At 36.0% G+C, this 19,114-nt stretch overlaps 1 protein-coding gene across 2 annotated transcripts in view; it reads right to left on the reverse strand.

The window, feature by feature from the left end:
- Positions 1-1,889: 1,889 nt before the first annotated feature.
- The window catches only part of LOC113236783, a 79,132-nt gene continuing 61,907 nt past the window's right edge, over positions 1,890-19,114 (reverse strand). Inside the window, exons 5-10 of one of the 2 annotated variants that reach the window (XR_003310976.1) lie at positions 12,123-12,256; positions 8,206-8,553; positions 6,260-6,383; positions 3,834-3,900; positions 2,324-2,435; positions 1,890-2,026 (exon numbers count right to left, since the gene is read on the reverse strand). Coding sequence is in view for 1 of the 2 variants with exons in the window: in XM_026472959.1 (XP_026328744.1) it covers positions 2,423-2,435; positions 3,834-3,900; positions 6,260-6,383; positions 8,206-8,553; positions 12,123-12,256 (686 nt within the window). In the remaining variant the exon portion in view is untranslated. Of the gene's footprint in view, positions 2,027-2,150; positions 2,436-3,833; positions 3,901-6,259; positions 6,384-8,205; positions 8,554-12,122; positions 12,257-19,114 lie in introns of those variants that run through there. The other variant, XM_026472959.1, reaches the window with a different exon arrangement.

Below are 19,114 nucleotides of genomic sequence, written 5' to 3' on the forward strand. Positions count from 1 at the left end.
GATTCAGTACGTTGTTATAATTATTAATACAAAGATCGAATACTAAGAAACAATTCCTTCGATCTTATTGGATTCGAACAAGCGTCTTCAAACATACCGTGCCAGTTAAAAAGTTATCAATTAATTTCGTTCGTTCTCTCCTGAATAGGTGTTGCCTTATTACAAAGGGCGCAATGTTAGGGTTGATTCCTTTAAGATCCATTTCACAAGCTTGCTTCTTGCTTTAGAACTTAAAGCACGCGCTCAGCTCGCTTCACTGAAATTACATATTTTCTAAATTTGTGCTCGTTTGTGTATATAATTCTATTAGTAAAGTATTATAAAATAATATTCGAAATAATATTATTCATTACTTTTCACGTACCTTTACTTCTCTGCTATTATATTATATTCTGTTTTAATTTTACGTATTTCGGGTTCAAGTCCCGAATCACCAGATATGGATAACGAATCTACTCCTACATATCTATATTTTTTCAGTGTAAAATGATGACTTTAATCGTTTTTTAATACAGTTTAACGTTGAAATATTACCCCTATTTATACCCCTTGATAATATTATCAAGTCGGGCCTTAATATCTCTGGCGCCGGTTCTCATTGCATGTAATATCTAGGGTTCAGTGGTATGGGTGGATAATTTCGAATTACGTCACCGGGTGCTATGTGTTCTTGCTACCCTAATGAGCGCAAATTGAATACGTACACGTATAATTTGCTGCGTCCTAATTATGCAACCTCATGAACATGACTACCGCACTCGTTATTGTTCTCATTTAATGCTCTACATACTTGGATGCGTAATAGCCATTTCCAAAGTACCCACCGTTTTATTACCACTTAACTTTAGTGTGTGAAAACGTGAAATACGTATAACAGCAGTTGCTTATTTGATTAAACTTTTGTACTACAACAGAACAGAACAGAAGTAGCAGAAGAGCTCCTTGTGAAAGAGTTTGTCCAGGGTAGTACTGCCCACCTTACCTATTTCTGCTGCCAAGCAGTAATGTCAACATTACTGTTTCTGGTTTTGAAGGGTAAGGGTGCTGGTGCAATTACAGGCACATGGGACTTGTCAACTTATGTCTCTTAATATTTAAGTTGCATTTCATAATTTTAGTGTTTACCACACTTGGTACTTACGTGCCATCTCATTTTGTAAAAGCGGTTTCAACTGAAAACCAGCGTTACAGCAGAAGAGCTATAACATATGCTGAGTTGGATCCGTTTCTGCTTATAGATATATGTAATCATTAATGTGAATTATCTGTTTTACTTGAATTCTGTTAAGCCGAATAAACGTTTCGTTCTTTTCTTTCTTTCTCAGGGTGACGGGCGGTGAGTGGCAGTGTCCCTCAGATCTCTGTGATTTAAAGCTCTGAATGGCACTGCACCGGTTATGGACAGGCGCGTAGCTTTCCATCAGGCGCACGACTTATTCGTCCCGTCACTAGATATTATAAAAAAAAGTTTTGTAAAATTTTGGTCAATGTGCCTAGAGAATGTGAATATTGTGGAAGATGTTTCGGTACAATTTTCCATTCATCACTAAGAGACATAATGACGTCTAACTTAGCTGCAGAGAAATAGAAATTAGACTGCAACTTTTGCAAAATGGCGTTCAATTAGTCACTGGTCTCTATTTTCTTTGCACCACAATCAATAGTAATTGCAATTGACTATGACGATAGTAACGTTTAACGTAGCTGTCGCTACGCTACGTAGAGATTAGCGTAGCTACAAGGGTAGTAACTACGCTGATTTTGCTCCGCCGTCTATTTTTAAACGTAATCGAATTTCAAATCACGACTCAAGTCTTGCCGGGAAAGTTCACGCGAAAAAAGCTTAAACTGATAATATGATAATCGAAATTTGGTTTCTCGAATACCGTCGCATTATGTTTTCTTCGAACTGGACAAGAACAATGTTCGATTGTGAAGTTTTGAAATTTAGTTAAGGTACATATCGCCTTATCCACAAAGGCTCAACTCAGTCATTTTTGCTCTTCTTTTTTCCACATAGGTATTACTGAAAAAAAAAACTCTGACAGTTATTACACGCAGTTATTACACATTAAGACGCAAGTTATTCTTATTCAGACACTTACCTTTAATATTTTTAGGAATCGAAAATAAGAGTAGTAAATAAAAACTGGGATCCTTTATTTTACGATTCTTACATTGAAATAACAGTTACGTACATAAAGTTCGTCAAGCAAAACATCACTATTTTTCCTTAGAAGGTCTATATAAAACTAGTTATTTACAAGTAGGTATAAAATTCACTACATCCAACTCACGTGTTTGATAAAACTTTTTTAATTACCTGCATAGTCTTTAAACTTTCAATTTAATCACTAAAACTTTAGTCTAACACTGATTTGAGATGAGAAAATTGCAAGACGGGACGATTTTATTCTCCAGATCATCGCATTAACCTGAAAGGAAATAAATTGTTTTTCAAATCAACTTTACCAACCCTGATTGCCCCGTAGCATTATGGGCATAGTATAATAAGACCAGTAGTGCAACTCTCGTGTATTCAGATAGTCAATACCCATACTTCCCTTGGAGCGCAGGGTTGTCACATTATTATTTTAGTTGTACCTAAGGTTTAAAACATAATTTGAACCTTTTTTAAATTCAATACTTCGTATTGATATTTTCATACCAGAATCGCATATGTGAATAAGATTATAAAATAGAAATGAAATGCTGAGCAATTCTTAATTTGAAGCACTCTTGTGTAAACAATCATAAACACAACAATAAACCTTTGTATTATCTGATGTCATTTTTTAAACACCGAGCGAACGATTCAATTCCATAACGAATAGCAGGTGCGACAGCCCACGCTGAGCAATTCGAGTGCACCGCGAAAATATGCAAATGGATGTGTTCGTACACGGAGCACGGTGCGAGTGTACACATGCAAGAATCGTAGTTACGGTTAGAGTTACATTACTTGTGTTATTATACTATGATATGGACGCTTCATCTGAAGGCCCCGGGGATAAAAGTATTTTTTCTAAATTGGGTCTGGTCTGTCTAATGTCTCGAGATAATTAACTAACAGTGAGAGTATAGAGGTCCTTGTGCAAGAGTACGTCTAAGGAAGTACTGTCACCTTACCTATTTCAGCCGCCAAACAATAATGTGAGCATTACTGCATTTCGTTTCGAAGGGTGAGGATGCTGGTAAATTTACATGCCCATGCGACTTGTCAACTTATGTGTCTGAGTGGCAATACAACTGTTATGGACAGGCATGTCACTTACCATCGGGTGCACGACTTGTTCATCCCGTCACTTAGTATGATATTTAAAAAAAATACTCCTAGTCTGGTACTCATTGTATAGGGAATTTCGAGATCAAATGATTAGTGTGTTTGTCTGACAAAATTATCATCGTCAGTTTGATAGCTACGCAAGAACGCCTACGCCTTGTAAAACTATGGCGTGACCACAAAATTTGCTATCTGATAAGATATATATAATTTTAACAACTTCTAAACTTCAAACGAAGACGAAACCATTCGCAGTGGCGACGCGTGAAAATTGTCGTTGGTAAAGCCGGAGAAAAAAACAAAACACTTCCCTTAAGAAAAACTGGCGCCACAACTTAATGGCACACAAGGTACTAGTATACTTCATTTCACAGGTTAACTTATTCTACACATAAAATTTAGCACAAAATGTAGTATTTGATAATACGTGGAAAATTTAGTTATATTGACGCCTCGCCACTGCATCTTAGGAACTTTCCTGTTGTGCTAAATTATATTATTCAATAGATGACAAAGTCCCTGTAACTATTCGTTGAACTACATGACTTACCAATGCCTATACAATAGACAATTGAGCAGGGCAAAGGCACCAGCATGTGACGTGGAATGACGAAGACCTGCAAATACAAGAGTAACATAAATACTTACAAGTTTAATAAAGGTCCTTGTTATTCTTAATCCTAATTACCTTCGTAAAACCTATAGAGGGCGTCTCATGGCTATGGGACATGGAGGGAAATTATTTAAATATTGTAAATAGGATATTTTGCTTCGTAGATATATATTTTTTAAAAAAGGTCCTATATAGCATTCAGACTTGTATAAAATTTGCTTGTCTCATCTGAGAATCAAACCAACTAAATAAGAAACAAAAAATCCTGTATTTTTATAATGCCAATTGAAGGCGTAAGAATTGTAACTACAAGACTAATTTCCTTACAAGTTAAATAGTATCTTAATTTTTAGTAGCAGTAGAGCTCCTTGTGAAGAAGTTGGTCCAGTGAAGTACCGCCTTACCTATTTCTGTCGCCAATCGAGAGTAAGGGTGCTAGTGAAATTACAACAGTGACGGTCGTTGTGGCAGTGACCCTCAGATCTTTGCTATTTCCAGCTCTGAGGAACACTGGGGCTATCGATCGATGACTTAAAATGTCCTATTTTAACAATTTCTTTAGTTTGATTCCCTGATGAGGCAAGCAACTTTCAAAAGCCTTTGAATATAGTATTACGTACTTTTAAAAATGAGATAATCTCTCCGTGAAGCAAAACATCCTGTTTACAATATTTAAAGCACCTTCTCTCCATATATCTTTCGTAGACTAGTTGTAATTTGTAATATCTTATTATTCCTTACACTTATTGTATTGGTATTCTTGACCTGGGCTTTCTTTAGATCGTCCTTAATTTACTCATTGGAAGTTCATCCTTGTCGAAACTTTACCGCCCACAGTTGCTTTGTGAAAATGTACCCTACGTTTATTGATTTACTGTGTATTTGTATCGAATGTGCTCATATATTTTAAACGCTCTCAGGTAGCGATAAAATCTATTACAAAAAATGAATATTCAGCGTATTAAAGAAATGCTAAAATAGGTAAATACGAGAAAATTATCATATAATCTTCCCCCGACTCGTTATCAAATCCTTGTCATCATTGTCATCGATTATGTAAAATCCATTCGTCTCACGAGCCAAATCGGCTTTATCATCCTTATGAAAACATCTTTAAGGATTTGCGCTTTCTCGGCAATTACCATCAGAGGCTTTTTTCTAAACGTTAGAGCTAGATATTAAACATCCTCTTTTTAACCTCCTACACAAATAGAATGGTGTCATAAGTTTTACTCTGCATAACTAGTAGACGTTTACAGTTTTACAAGTCAATTTCTGAACGGTAAAGGTGCTGGCGAAAATATTATTTTACAATACTAGAATAATTTGACGATTAATTAATAATTAATTGATATTTAATTAATTTTCAATTGATTAACTATTGATAAATAAATTGAATTATTTTTAAAGTCTTTTAATTTAATCATTGTAAAGTTAAATCATTTGATTTTCTGAATATATTTGCATAGATTTATTTATTTTTATTGTAATGATATTATAATTAGTAATGTATATATGTTAAAATTGACATTCCTGCGCCCTTACAGGGTACATGTTTAATGCTTCACCAAGTACTACAAAAGCTAAATGTAACATGTTTCGTAATAAACGATATTATTATTATTAAAATACAGGTACATGGAATTTGTCAACTTTATGTATCAAGGTGAGGGGCTCGGTGGCAGTGCCTCTCAGGTTTTTACGATGTAAAGATCTGAGTGGCGCTGCAACAGTTAGAACGGTTACACACCGTGATTGTTAGCAGCGATGCAATCGCGATGCAGTAGCGATGCAATCGCCTACCTTTATACACGCGCGCGATTTTAAACAGCGATGCAAACGCGGTGCAAGCGCGCGACTGTATCGATACAAACGCGCGATTGCATTGCTACACTTGCGATTGCATCGATGCAAACGCGCGACAGCATCAATACAACGAACGCGCGTTCGCATCGCTGCCAAAAGTCGCCTTGTGTAGTCACTCTTATGCGCGTGTCGCTTACAAGCATACGCACCAGTCATTTTATAATATACAAATTATTATAAACAAAATGATAGCATGGCTGTAATCAGATATTACAGGAGCAGAAATGGAAATATAAAGAATTATAAAAACATACAGGAAATATACAAAGGTTGACAAGTTACTTTTTCACTCTGAAATAATTACTTGTGAAAGAATCTTCATCTTGTCAGCAGCAGAAACTAGTTTATGTGGATATAACTCCTAGAAATTTCACAGTATGGCTATAGTCAAATTTGTCTTATAAGCCTTTAACATGTTTTCGAAATTAAAATCACAGACTTGCCCCACACAAAGTTACCAATCCCAGAAATTAAGACACATTTTGCTATAGAGTTACCTGAATTGGAATTCCGGCTGCCCATGACAGAGGCGATCTGCGGCCTCTCTTCATCGAGAAGGACGATGCCGCTGGCCGACCATACGGAGAACATGCTCGCCACACACGTCAGGTTTATACGACCCTGTACCACGATAAAATGTATCTTCATCGCGCTTGTTGCAACATAATCAGCTCTTCCATAACAAAATGCGTACATAAATAGATTAATAAAGAAATAAATAAATAACGCACACACGCATAGCACCGCACTAGGGAAACCCTATGACGCAGGTGCCATGGACATAAACATAGAATACCACAAATTACAGCCAAAGTCACGAGAGAAATAAATTTAGGCCATACAAATATTTCCCCTGGCCCGACATTCGGACCTGGAACCTCTGCGTGGCAGACCAGCATTGTAACCGTGCGGCCACAGAGGTAGTTTATTTGAGATTTATTGAAATGACATGTTATCACCCTTCAGTTCATATATGTGGGGATGGCGATATAAACAACGCGAATTTAATGACTTTTTTCTTTATTTTAACAATTATGAACAAGAGTACCGTAAGTGAAAATCAAAGAAAAAAAAGACAACTTGACAGGTAATTCATAGTCAAACATATTTTTTTAATTTATAAATCCAACACAAAGCACTGTTAAGACCAATTTTTTGGATTCGAAATATATATTTTTTCGTCTAAATCTAAAAAAACTTGGTATGCCATCAAAAATCCTAAAAATCAAATGGCAATAGAAGTTCGCCAGGGCCGCGTCGGTCATGTTATATGCCTAAATACACAGCGTATATCAACTGCGGCGTGAACGAGCATCGCAAAGTTAGATGTGTCGTGCCGGTCATTTTGACCCACCAAGGAGACGAACGTGTTAAAAACGCAATAAGGCGAGTGGTGTTGACGTCACGTCCCGTCATGAGCACAGAATGACGTCTCACGCTTCGAACCTCGGAATGTGGTACCAAAAAAATTTTAATATATTTGCAATTATGTAAGAAAACGAATTGTTAAGTTTTATTCAGGGTTTCTATTACGAAAGTTTTGAAATTACTACCAATGTCAGGAAAACTTTTACTACTATCTAGTAGCCTATTACCACCCTGTATAAGACATTTATTAATCCCTAAACCGCATTAAATCAATATTGAAAATATGATCGGATAAAGAATCTTAAGTCCGTCGAAATATTTATTGCTTTCTATACATAATTTGAAACGAAAATTTTGACGGTTAGTCTGTAGAAAATTCATACTCATGTTATCAAGTGCAACTGATTTCACCTGTGATATTTCAATCCATAAAGCTTTAACATTGCGAATTGCGCGCTTTAAAAACACGAAAAACCTATTTCTTTCTTATGTCGTTAAAATAATGTTGATATTCAAGTGATTTACATATAATGAATTACTAGAGCTCCACTCTATGGTCATGAAATTCACATTTCGTGTTATGTGTGATGTACAGTGGGGCTTTACGCAAACAGTAAAATCACTTTTCATATCCAGAACACAAAGACGCCTACATGAACTTGTCAATTCAAGAATGTCAATTCAAGAAATTAAAGAGAGTTGTATAAAACATAATTATACAAATTATGAATATTAGACGACATCATATACGTTGCTCTGATCTCAGTTTATAACTAAAGCACTTGTGTTATGGAAATCGGAAACAACGACGTACTACAAACACCCAGACCCGATACAATGCAGAAAAGTTAATTTCTACATTAACCCAGCCGGGGATCGAACCTCAGAGATGGCGACAAACTGTGTGCACGCCATTCGACTACGGAAGTCGTCAAAATTCACTATAACCAAAATATCGCACGAGTTTCAAGTGATAAAAGCTCTATTGACGTATAATCACATGTGACTTTATAACACTATGAGTTCTTAGTACCGTTAACGTGAGTTGGTAATAATTATAAGGTTCGATACTTACTTTGTGGAAGTGTACAGGCTCAACAGTCATGTGTAATTGTGAGAAGGAGGCCGATTTATTAGGTCTCTCTTCCTCATTGGTAGTCTTCAATTTATTCGCCATTTGTTCGGTGGCGGGTGCAAGCGAGCTCTCGTTCTTATTTTTCCGTTTTCCATCGTTCTCGGTCAGAGCATCGATATTGCCCGGAATGTCTATAACACTGTCAGTTACCGGTTCCTCGTACCCAGAAATTGCATCCCATGGGCTGAATATAATCCTATTTACATCTTCGAGTGACGCGTCGGTTAACACAGACTTTCTGGGCGGCGTGTAAGATACCCCGCGCATGAATATATCTCGTCCTTTTGGCTGCGAATGTAAAAATATTTTTCATTATTATTGACACAAAGACTGAACAATACGAAGAAAAATTTCTTCAATTTGATTTCACTCGAACCAGTGTCTGTTGCCACGTCGCACACTAAGGCCCGTCCATAAAAGGTAATGCTCAAAACTCACAAGAAAACTCACAGTACTACAAATTATTAATCGTGTATCAGATACCGATAAACTTATGAAATAATAAAAATGTTAGGAGACTCAACATGCCTTGCTTGGTCACTAACATAATGCATTTAAATCGAGTTTAATATCAAACGTAGGCAATAAATACAATATTTAGCGTAAAGAGCAAAACTTATGCACCTCACAACTGACAGTAGTTAGCGAGTCAGTATTTTTACGCGTGTGATATGTTATTACGATTTCGCAAATATATATATAACTATATACATAATTTTATAATATACATAATTTTTAAAATACTCATCTTTTGGAAATTGAGTTTTGAGCATTACCTTGTATGGACGGGCCCCAATCGGGGCCACAGCTATTACCAACTGAGCTACAGACCCACTCATCAGATCTTACGAATTTCTTTACGTGCTTGTTCCAGATCTTTGTATTAGGTTTAGAACGGTTTTTGGCGTCAGTTTCGCCTGTGAGAAACTTATTTTTATTTATTTATTTATCCAGGTAACACACAGTCATTATACAAACAATTATCTAAGAACAGTGTTATAAATAGACCTATATCTTGATGTACCATACATTGAAACATATAACATATATTGTGCAAAGATGTGACGGATACAAAATATTTACATTATCCTACCAAAATGTTAACATTACAGACCCAAAAAGTCCCATGATTGTCAGTTCTATATCTATTTTCTTAAATGTAGGTATCTAAGGAATTTGCAAGCATATCAACATCATAATAGATATGTTGAGTTCTTAGGCTTTCGCGATTGTTATACATATGAAATGAAACTATTTTTCTGGATTTAAATCGCGTATATTTGTTTTTTCAAACAAACATGTCACGGTTGACCGTGTCCAACTTGTCATAAAAATTAGTTACAAGATGGCTCTCCTGTCCTTTATAAACGTGAGAAGATACGAGGTACGTTAAACGTGATTTCCTCTAAAAATGCATAATCAATGTTATTGTGGACGAGCTCGTATAAACACATACTATCTAGATAAATTAGTGTCTGAATAACAGAAAAAGTTAATTCCTGTTGATCAGCACTTGGGCAACATGGCGCATGCATAGCGAGTCATATATTGCCGCCACAGTCATCAAGATGGAGTTGAGACTGGTCCACTGGCAGTCTTTTTGCGCATTAAAGCATAAGGTCATCAATCCGATAACTTCCTTTTTTAGCATTAGAATAAAAAATCAAAGAGGTTTTTTATCGAGCACGCCATATCATGGAAATGTAAACTCTTCCGATAACTGCCAAAAATATTTCTTTTTTATTTCACGGAAACTCACGTCAATGTATACGACACGACAAAATGTGTAATTTTGCATTTATTTATTTAAATTTCTAATATTGAGACATTTAGTAATTTATTTATAATATTTGTAATTCATATGAATGTTGCACAATAAAAGATGCAGAGGAGCACAGGTAGTAAACAAATGGAACGTTTTCAACGTATACGACTAAATTAACGTGGTCGTGTTCCACGAAAAGAGGTATTTCATATTTTTGTTGTAAAAAGATGTAAAAGATTTTTTAACAAACAAACTAGTGCAGTATTTTCACAAAAAGTATATGAATTAAGTTTATGGAATGTCAGAATGAAAATATTTTTTGTTAAATTACTCCACTAGTTTGTTTTGTTTATTCGTACAAAGATCGAATACCATACGCTACGGAAGAATCCAGCAGACTTTCTATGTGCTTGTTACAGTTCGTTGTTTCGGTTTTTAACGGCTTTTTTTGCCGTAGACCTGTGAGAAATCTATTTCTTTACTCAGCCGGATCGAAGGAATTTTTCCTAAGTGTTCGATCTTTGTATTAATAATTATAAGAATATGAATATTCAATATAATATAAAACATCATGATATTCAGTTTCAGTTAGTAGCAGTAGAGCGCCTTGTGAAGGATTTCGTCCAGGGAAGTACTGCCACCTTAACTATTTCTGCCGCCAAGCAGTAATGTGAGCAATACAGCATTCCGATTTGGAAGTGGAAGGGTGCTGGTGAAATTACAGGCACATGGGACTTGTCAACTTATGTGTCAAGATGACTGGCGCAGTGGAAGTGCCCTAAAGATCTTTACGATTTAAAGCTCTGAGTGGCACTGCAATTGTTATGAACAGGTGTGTCGCGGTAACCCATCATGAACTCGAATTTCTTTTATCCGAATTTCATTAGTCCGAAAACGGTTCGACTTTTTTTCGTTAAATTTTCAACAAGGAAATCTCTTACAGCAGAAGTATCGTTTGTCTGAAAACCTATTGTTAGAATAATTATTACACATACGCATTCTTTGGGCAGAAGTTTGTTTGGTCTAATCATGTTTGTTATACTGTCTGTTTTCCATATAATTTAGATTGCTGAAAATTCGTTTCAACAAAATTACTATTCTTAGATAAAATTGTACCACCATACAAATTTACCATACTCCTCCAAAATTCTGGACTGTACTTTGCTGGTGCACAGCAAGTCCATTTACATTTACGTAATTTTCGTCATACCATTGTGCTATATTTTTGTTGTCATCTAAAATGTAATTTAAAAGCAATGGTCTTGAGTATTCAATAAATAACTTATATCTGAATCGAGTAGAGTACCAGAGCCTGTTTTTTGTGTGTTTGCATTACTTAGACGGTACGGCCCCCTCCAGTAGGTTTAGGTTAGGTTAGTATATGAAAATACCGCACGAGCCGAGAGACAATAGCGAGCGTGCCGCGGCAGCGGCCGGCGAGTGCCAGAGCCGAATTTGTTTGCATTACCTAGACGGTACGACCCCCTTCTGTAGGTTTAGATTAGATTAGTGTATGAAAAAGCAGCACGATCCGATCGAGCTAAGCGAGTGACTACAACTCGATCAAATTAACTTGCATCTCGTTTGCCATATTTTCTAAAGTGCGAGATGCTTTAATTTGACGAGTTGTATTGTGCGACACGTTCTAATACTTTTAGTACCTGTAATAAGAAATAATATAAGAAAAATGTATCATGGATATCGTTTTTTTATAAAACAAAAATATTCAATTAGATACATTGGTCAAACGGTTTGTTACGGAAATAAAAATCGGGAAAAGAATAACTTGTTAATATGTCAAAATAGGGAAACATTAAATGGTGCAATGAAAAAAACCGTGCCATGTTTTCGGACAAATGAAACAAAATCTATTCAACAAAAGTCTAAAGGTTTTCGGAGAAACAAAATTCTATAAATCATGTTTCTAGCTTGTGATAGGTAACCGTGTGTCGCTTGCCACCAGGCGCACGACCTGTTCGTCTCATCACTTGGCATTATTAAAAAAATTAATAAATATTTGTTACATATTATCCTTTTCTGACGAGACAGAAATAATACAGTAAAGATGAAGATATTATAATTCAACACTAACCTTTTGTCCGTTGATCAGCCACGTAAGGTTGAGGGGCGGGTCAGAAGCTGGGGTGGTGCAGTTAGCCTCTAGTCGATCGCCCGGCGAATACCAACTTTTTGCAGTCTGTACCGTCGGCCCAGCCGGCGGCAGATCTATGACAGAATAATTTATATGTTATATTAAGGAGCAAATAACAAGATTCTAAGTGGACTTATATTAACTTGCGATACTGACTAAACATCTTTATTAACTTCCTAATTACGTTCTCAGTGTTCTTGCATTCTTATTAGGGGCTTAAATTTCCTATCTCCCAACTTTCCAATTATGGGCATTTATAATTTTATTTTTTATATCCATTTCAATCCAAAACACAACGGTGGTAACACTACGACACACAGTGTATGCCCACAAATAAAATCAAGTGATCCCGGCAACGATAAGCATTCTTTAATTAACTTGAAAGTACCTAATGTGTAACACGTCACATAAATCATCCAAACCCTGTGATTTACGCCCTTTGACGCCACAGGCTAATCAAATTGCCACACCGACGGAAAGTCTAACATGGTTTGCACAGCGAGCCGGACGTGTAAACAAAGCTACGGAGGCACCAATCTAAAGGAAAACAACCTAGGCAATAAATTGCGGCGTTTCAGAGCGCGACGAACGTCCACGTTGCATATTCATCTTTCATACGCGCTCGTCCCAATTTGCCCGAAATTCGAACAAACCGGTTAAAACGCCGAACATGCGAAATGGCGTACCGAACTAAAACGTGGCATGCTTTGTTTGCCAGCAGCGCCCTCTACTACTTCGAGGCGGTGAAACTCGATGCCGAGCAAAGTTTTAAGTGTTTACATTTCTGTTCTGTCGCTTTTTGCCAATTCTACTTAATGGGTACGCAGGCAGTTCTCCAACACCTCGTTTAATTTGGCCGTCTGGGTGTATTTTAGTATTTATTCAAATTGGCAAGTCTCTGCCAAAAACTTGTCTTATTAGTAAAAGTTGTTTTGTTTTCAACCATCGCTTCTACATCAGTGAAAACACTGTGCGCATATTTCTTGGCTTGGCGTGTACAGTATTGCGATATTAAGGCAATAAGTGCCAGATTTTACAAAACCTTGTACCCGTAGTTGAACAATTATACATACAAACTTTGGCTAAGGGAACCGTACCTAGATTTCATCTAAAATTCCGAGGTCGTGACCACGCAATATGCCTGACAGGGTGTTCAGAGTATTGCTCCCAACTTAATTATTAACGATCACTTAAGACGGTGGCACGTGTATTTGACAAATGGGAAATTATACCAGTCACCTAGTAGCCCCCGTGATTTAGTGGATGTCCCACTCGAGAGTGAGCCTGCCGCTCTTCAAAAATCGCTGTACACATAAGTATTTATACACTACCTATTTTATTGCACAATAGACCCGGAAAAGAGAAAAAATAAAATTAGATTAGTAAAGTTGTACGGTATTACACCTATATAGCTTTTGCATTTTAATGTATGGTCTTAAATCTCCGTTTCAATTAAGCTGGTTCTTTCAATCCGGAAGCAGTGTTGCTTTGCGATAGAACGACATGGCGGTGATACTAGACCAGGATCTAAATAATGACTCATACAACCATTCAAGTAATTTTTTAAATTGAAACTAACTAAATTTAAACCTATTTAAAATCGTAGTCAAATGTCATTTAATGCATTTTGTTAAAATTACTACTACATTGCCAAAAGGTCGTGGTTTGACCTACCGCCTTTCAAGCGGAGGTCTCGTGAGTTTTCCGAAATTTATATGCGAAATTTTATTTGAAATTTACCATAACTTTTTTTCGGTAAAGGTAAATATCGTGATGGAACCTTCACGGCGAAGACGGTTCGCAACCCGCATTGAACCAGAGTGGCGGCCTAAACCCCCGCCTTAGAGGAGATCCGTACACAGACGTCACACTGTATAAAATGGATCGATGATGATGTATACGAAAATATATAAATTCGAGATCTCTTAAGGCGAGGTGTCGCGAGCCGTTTTAGGAGATGAGGCGTGGGGGACCGACTCTCGCGTCCCGCAATCCGCGCGCTTAAAATAAGAACAGGCGGAAAAAAATTTATACAGATCAGACGTTGACAAGCGCTGAATGTCGCCTGACGGGGTAGCGGGCGGCGAGACGCGTCGTTAAATTGCGGGGAAATTTTCAAGTTTTGTGATAAATGTGAATTTAATAACTATAGGGATTTAGATGAAAACCAAAATTTAGTAGGTTCTCTGTAGTACTTAAAGAGAAATATCTAAATATAAAAATGATATGTAAAGTGGGATATTTTATTTTTAAATAATTCGTTTTAGAGTTTTATTTTAGCTTGCTTTCGGAATTTTATATGATCGGATATAGTACATCCTATCATGTAACGAATTAGCACATTCTTTAAACAATCTGTCTATAAGTGTCTTTTATATTTTTTGTCAGACCGTTATTTAACAGTAAATACTTAAACCATTACAACAAAACACTTTTTCCCGTTTGTACAAAGGAGTAGTCCTTTTCACTCGCCTTAAGTACAATCTCAGGTCATAAACTAATATTAGGAAAGTCCCTTGGAAGATTGTATTCATCAACGAGGTAGCTACGACGTTGCTGTATACTATAACCGTAAATTAACTGAGATAAACCTTAATCAAACATCCCTTGTGTTCGATTCCGTTTATTGCATAACAATAGTTCTGATTTACGATTTAGGATTGCGAGGGCGCGTCGGGATTATTCAACGTTGGTATTATTTTATACGTTGATTGCTTGTTATTAACTGTGAAAGACTGATTAAATAGACTATTAAAACGTAAATTTCCCTCATTGTGTTTTATTTTTAATTATATTTAGAAACTAACCAAACAGGGGCTTAGTTGCTCAACAATTGACGCTTCTAAAAGCGCTCACTGTAACTTTCAAGTCTTATACTGTAGTAGTATAAGGCTTGAAAGTTACAGTGAGCGCTGTAGTAGTAGAGAGTAGCTGTAGAGCTACTCTTGAAGTTTCTTACGTATACTTTTAAGTATCTAAATTAGAGGATATACAGTTTATTAGTAGATATCGTGGTAAAACAATTTTCTTAAAAAGGAATCTTTTACCCTTACGGACAAGATTGGAACACGGTTGGCTAATAGCAAAAATCTATTTTTTTTAAACAACTTGCTACTACTATTTTATTACATTAAATGCAGAATACGTCTATAATAGGTAGACTTGGTACACATATAACCACAATGCTAATGTAAAGTTACACTGTTATCTAAAAAAGAAGTATAATACTGTTGATGTACCTTATTTATAAAATAAATAAATAAACAACGGAACCGCTGCCGCTGATGCCAATTAATACGTTTATTATTTGTAGTTTGGTTACCATAGAAACATATCTAATAACTCATACATAACTTAAATAAAAACGTATATATTTTCTCTCTCTTTAATGAGATCTCTCTCTAATGTTATTGTAATATCGATCGTCAAACACTACAATTTACGACAACGCGACGTACATGTTCAGTACCAACCTGTGTCTCTTATAAACAAGCAAGTTGCTATTTCTTTTATAACAACATGGTTTGCCTCCTTGGAATTGGTGATTGCCAGTTCGGGAGCATGAAAAACTCAGTGGAATATAATCTGTATGCAATAGTAATTTTTAGTCCTGGTTTTTATTTTATTTTAATAACACGTAAGAAGAAGAAGGCAATAAAATAATTTTGCAATGCAAACGCACCTCTGTAAACCCTCCCGAGTTGTTTATAAGTCTATCTCGTAGGTATTAACAGTGGCTTCGCCATTGCGCCGAAAATGTACTTAACAGCTTATCCATAATGAAACCGGAACTATTGCTCTAGACAACTCGCGAAATGCAAATCCAATTTCCTCTCGGATTTAGTTGGCTAATCTGATTGATCAAACTTTGGTTACCTTGTTTAAATTGTCATCCAATTTATACCTGCGATTTATGTAGGTTATATCTTTTAGTACATTATAGCTATTCGTTATATACTCTTATACAATCGGTATCAAAACTGTTGTTAAATTTACCGATACGAACTACAGTTATATGTTTTCGCGATTGCTTCACATTGGAGACGAAAGTATTTTTTTCCGGATTATCTTTTCCACTAAGTTCAACTACAAGTTCAATCAGTTGAACTAATCGGACACAAATATTCCAATTAGTTCAACTAGGTACAACTTTTCAAAAAGTTGAAGTTATTGGACGAAATTCATCCTGTTAGTTCAACTTTCCAATTATTTCAAGAATATATATATATATATACGAATAATACATCTCGGTAAACCGTGACCTAAGAATCTGTAACAAGCCCGAAACTTTGAAAGAAACACGTTTTACGCAACATTAAATTCGTTTTTTTATCATATCAAGCGACACGCCTATCCATGAGAGTTGCAGTGCCGCTTAGAGCTTTAAATAGCAAAGAATGGTTCCACGTGCCTGCAGTAATGCTCTCATTGCTGCTTGACGGCAGAAATAAATAAGGTAGCAGTACTTCCCTGGACGAAGAACTTTTTCACAATGACCGCTACTGCTACTAAATGGTTTCATTTCCGATGTCGAGGTAAGTTAATAAGGATTGGTTAACACAAGAAAACGACGCGTGTTTTTCAGCCGGACAAGGTATAGTAATAAGAAACAAAAAAATGAACACAGCATTTTTTATGGGGTTCAAAACATTTTAATCGTCAATAAAAAAGAAATTTAATAGAAAATCGCCTTCGAGTGGGTTTATTAGAGAAACTAAATGATTAAGTAAGAAGAAAAACTTGTATCGTTTAGGCTAAGAGCTGTACCACACGGGCGTTGCCAGTTCGTTGCGTCGTCAAACGCTATGCTTTATTGCACTGAGTTGCTTGTCGCTCTGATTTATATGTACAACGCAGCGCCACGATGCAACGTCATCGCCGCCGATGCAACGCGTCGTGTGGCATCATTCTATACTAGACATCCGAACGAATAATAATGTGCGAGACAATCGCCACATCCCAACTACGCCAATTTCTTGTAGTATGAGTTCCAAAGCAACGGAATTCATTCCGGGACACTACTCAGAACACCAAGAGCAGTAACAAATTTAGTTAAGTTTATTTGCCAAATTGGTCCTAGCTGTAATCGAACTCAGGAACTCCTCATTCAGTGCCCACAGTACAAGCCATTGGGTCACCGAGGTCTTTTAAAAAGAAGATGTACAAATTGATGGTAAAATTTGAAAATCGAATTGAAATTCGTTTATAAATAAAAGTTACAGATATTTAGAAAGCAGAACCAAAAACGGTGGGAAACTTGATTGTGACGTCACACCTTTGACGGAGCCATACAAGCTATATACTAATGAACGTTTCGCTAAACAGTGACGGAATATCACCGCTGACTTTAACTATTAATATCTCTGAATTGAAATATCGAAAAACGAATTCGAGATTCATGTTCAGCACGTTTGTGTCATTCGATTGAAGCAATACATTTTTTTTAGTCAAATATCGTGTTATGTAATAGATAACATAATATGAAAATTAAATACTTTACATCATCATGAACCCATTATGGGAGTCTCCACAATCTTTAGCGTCCTGTTCAGAAAAAGATCACACAGTTTTCACATGTTTTCCAAGAGTTTATAGTATTTCAGCCCCCTGAGGAAGATTTCTCAGTCCCAGAGACCCGTGAAATTTAACATCTCCTTACAGGATGCAGGAGTTTACAAGCTTGACTGCAAATACGTTCTCTCAGTATTAGACAAACAAAGCGAAGTATTTGTACCCGCGTCGAAGAACATAAATAGCTGATGTCAAACACCGTGTAAATAAACCAGTATGCGAGCATGTCATGTATAAACATAGACAGTCTATTAATGACAAACCGCAGGTCCTTGGAAAAGAAGTCCGTTACCTACCCAGGATGCTGACAGTGGACATTGAAATTTTAAAAAATCCTAATTTCAAAAGGGAAGATAGTTTCTCTGAATATTTCCCTGATGAAAAATCCCAAGCAGACATAAGACTGCTGTACTAAGTAGTATGTTTTTAATTGCCATTATTAATTACTAATAAAAATAAATTTAATAAAATTTTATATTATTATAATGTCAGTACAAAGTACTAAAAAAACCGACTACAAAAGTCATTCAACCCCTAGTATGCCACCCTTAGAGGTGGAATATTTTCTTCAAATTTAAATGGGACCACTATTAGGGTGCCCACTTTCAAACAAAAAAGAATCATTAAAATCGGTTCACAAATGCCGCCGGAGTTAAGTTTAGTTACCTTCTCCTTTTTTTAAGTCGGTTAAAAATAAAATTGATTTATAAAACAAGTATACATACTTGGATGTAAATTGGAAAGTATCTTTAAAAAAAATAAAAATAAATAAGTTTTGTAACAATAGTGAAAAATAGCATAACTGGTTGATGACTACCGTCTCAGTCAACCGTGATCATGGGACCTGCAAAGGGCCCGAAACGTTGGTTCGTTTGAAAAAACAAATATACGCGATTTGAATCCGGAAAAAACAGTTTCATTTCCTATATTAAATGTAAAATATTTACAAAGAGCAACCCCTAGAGTTTCTTGCTCATTCTTCTCTGGGGAAATTGCATTACGAATGAGCAGTAACGTTTAAGTATAATTTGCTTACCTATGAAATAAACATTAGACTAATAAATGTCATTCAATGGTCGATGTGATTAATTTTTTTTCGTTCTCGTAGTGTTTCTGCCAGAATGTCATTTCGTCAAAGTTTCTTCTAATATACAAGCCAAGTCTCGACAGCCCTTATTATTAATTAATTCATATACTTGGGAAAAGTTTTAATTGGTTTTCTTCTTATTGTATTCCTAGCTACTTACGTACTTTATAATTGCTGAGTGATACATTCTGTATTATTATTATTAATGGAATTTTTGTATTGCTATGTACATATAAAGGGTATTTTTTTCTTATAAAACGCGCGATTTAAAACA

The sequence above is a fragment of the Hyposmocoma kahamanoa genome, unplaced genomic scaffold (assembly GCF_003589595.1).
Source record: "Hyposmocoma kahamanoa isolate Upper Pololo Valley unplaced genomic scaffold, ASM358959v1 92, whole genome shotgun sequence".
Taxonomy (NCBI): Eukaryota; Metazoa; Arthropoda; class Insecta; order Lepidoptera; family Cosmopterigidae; genus Hyposmocoma; species Hyposmocoma kahamanoa.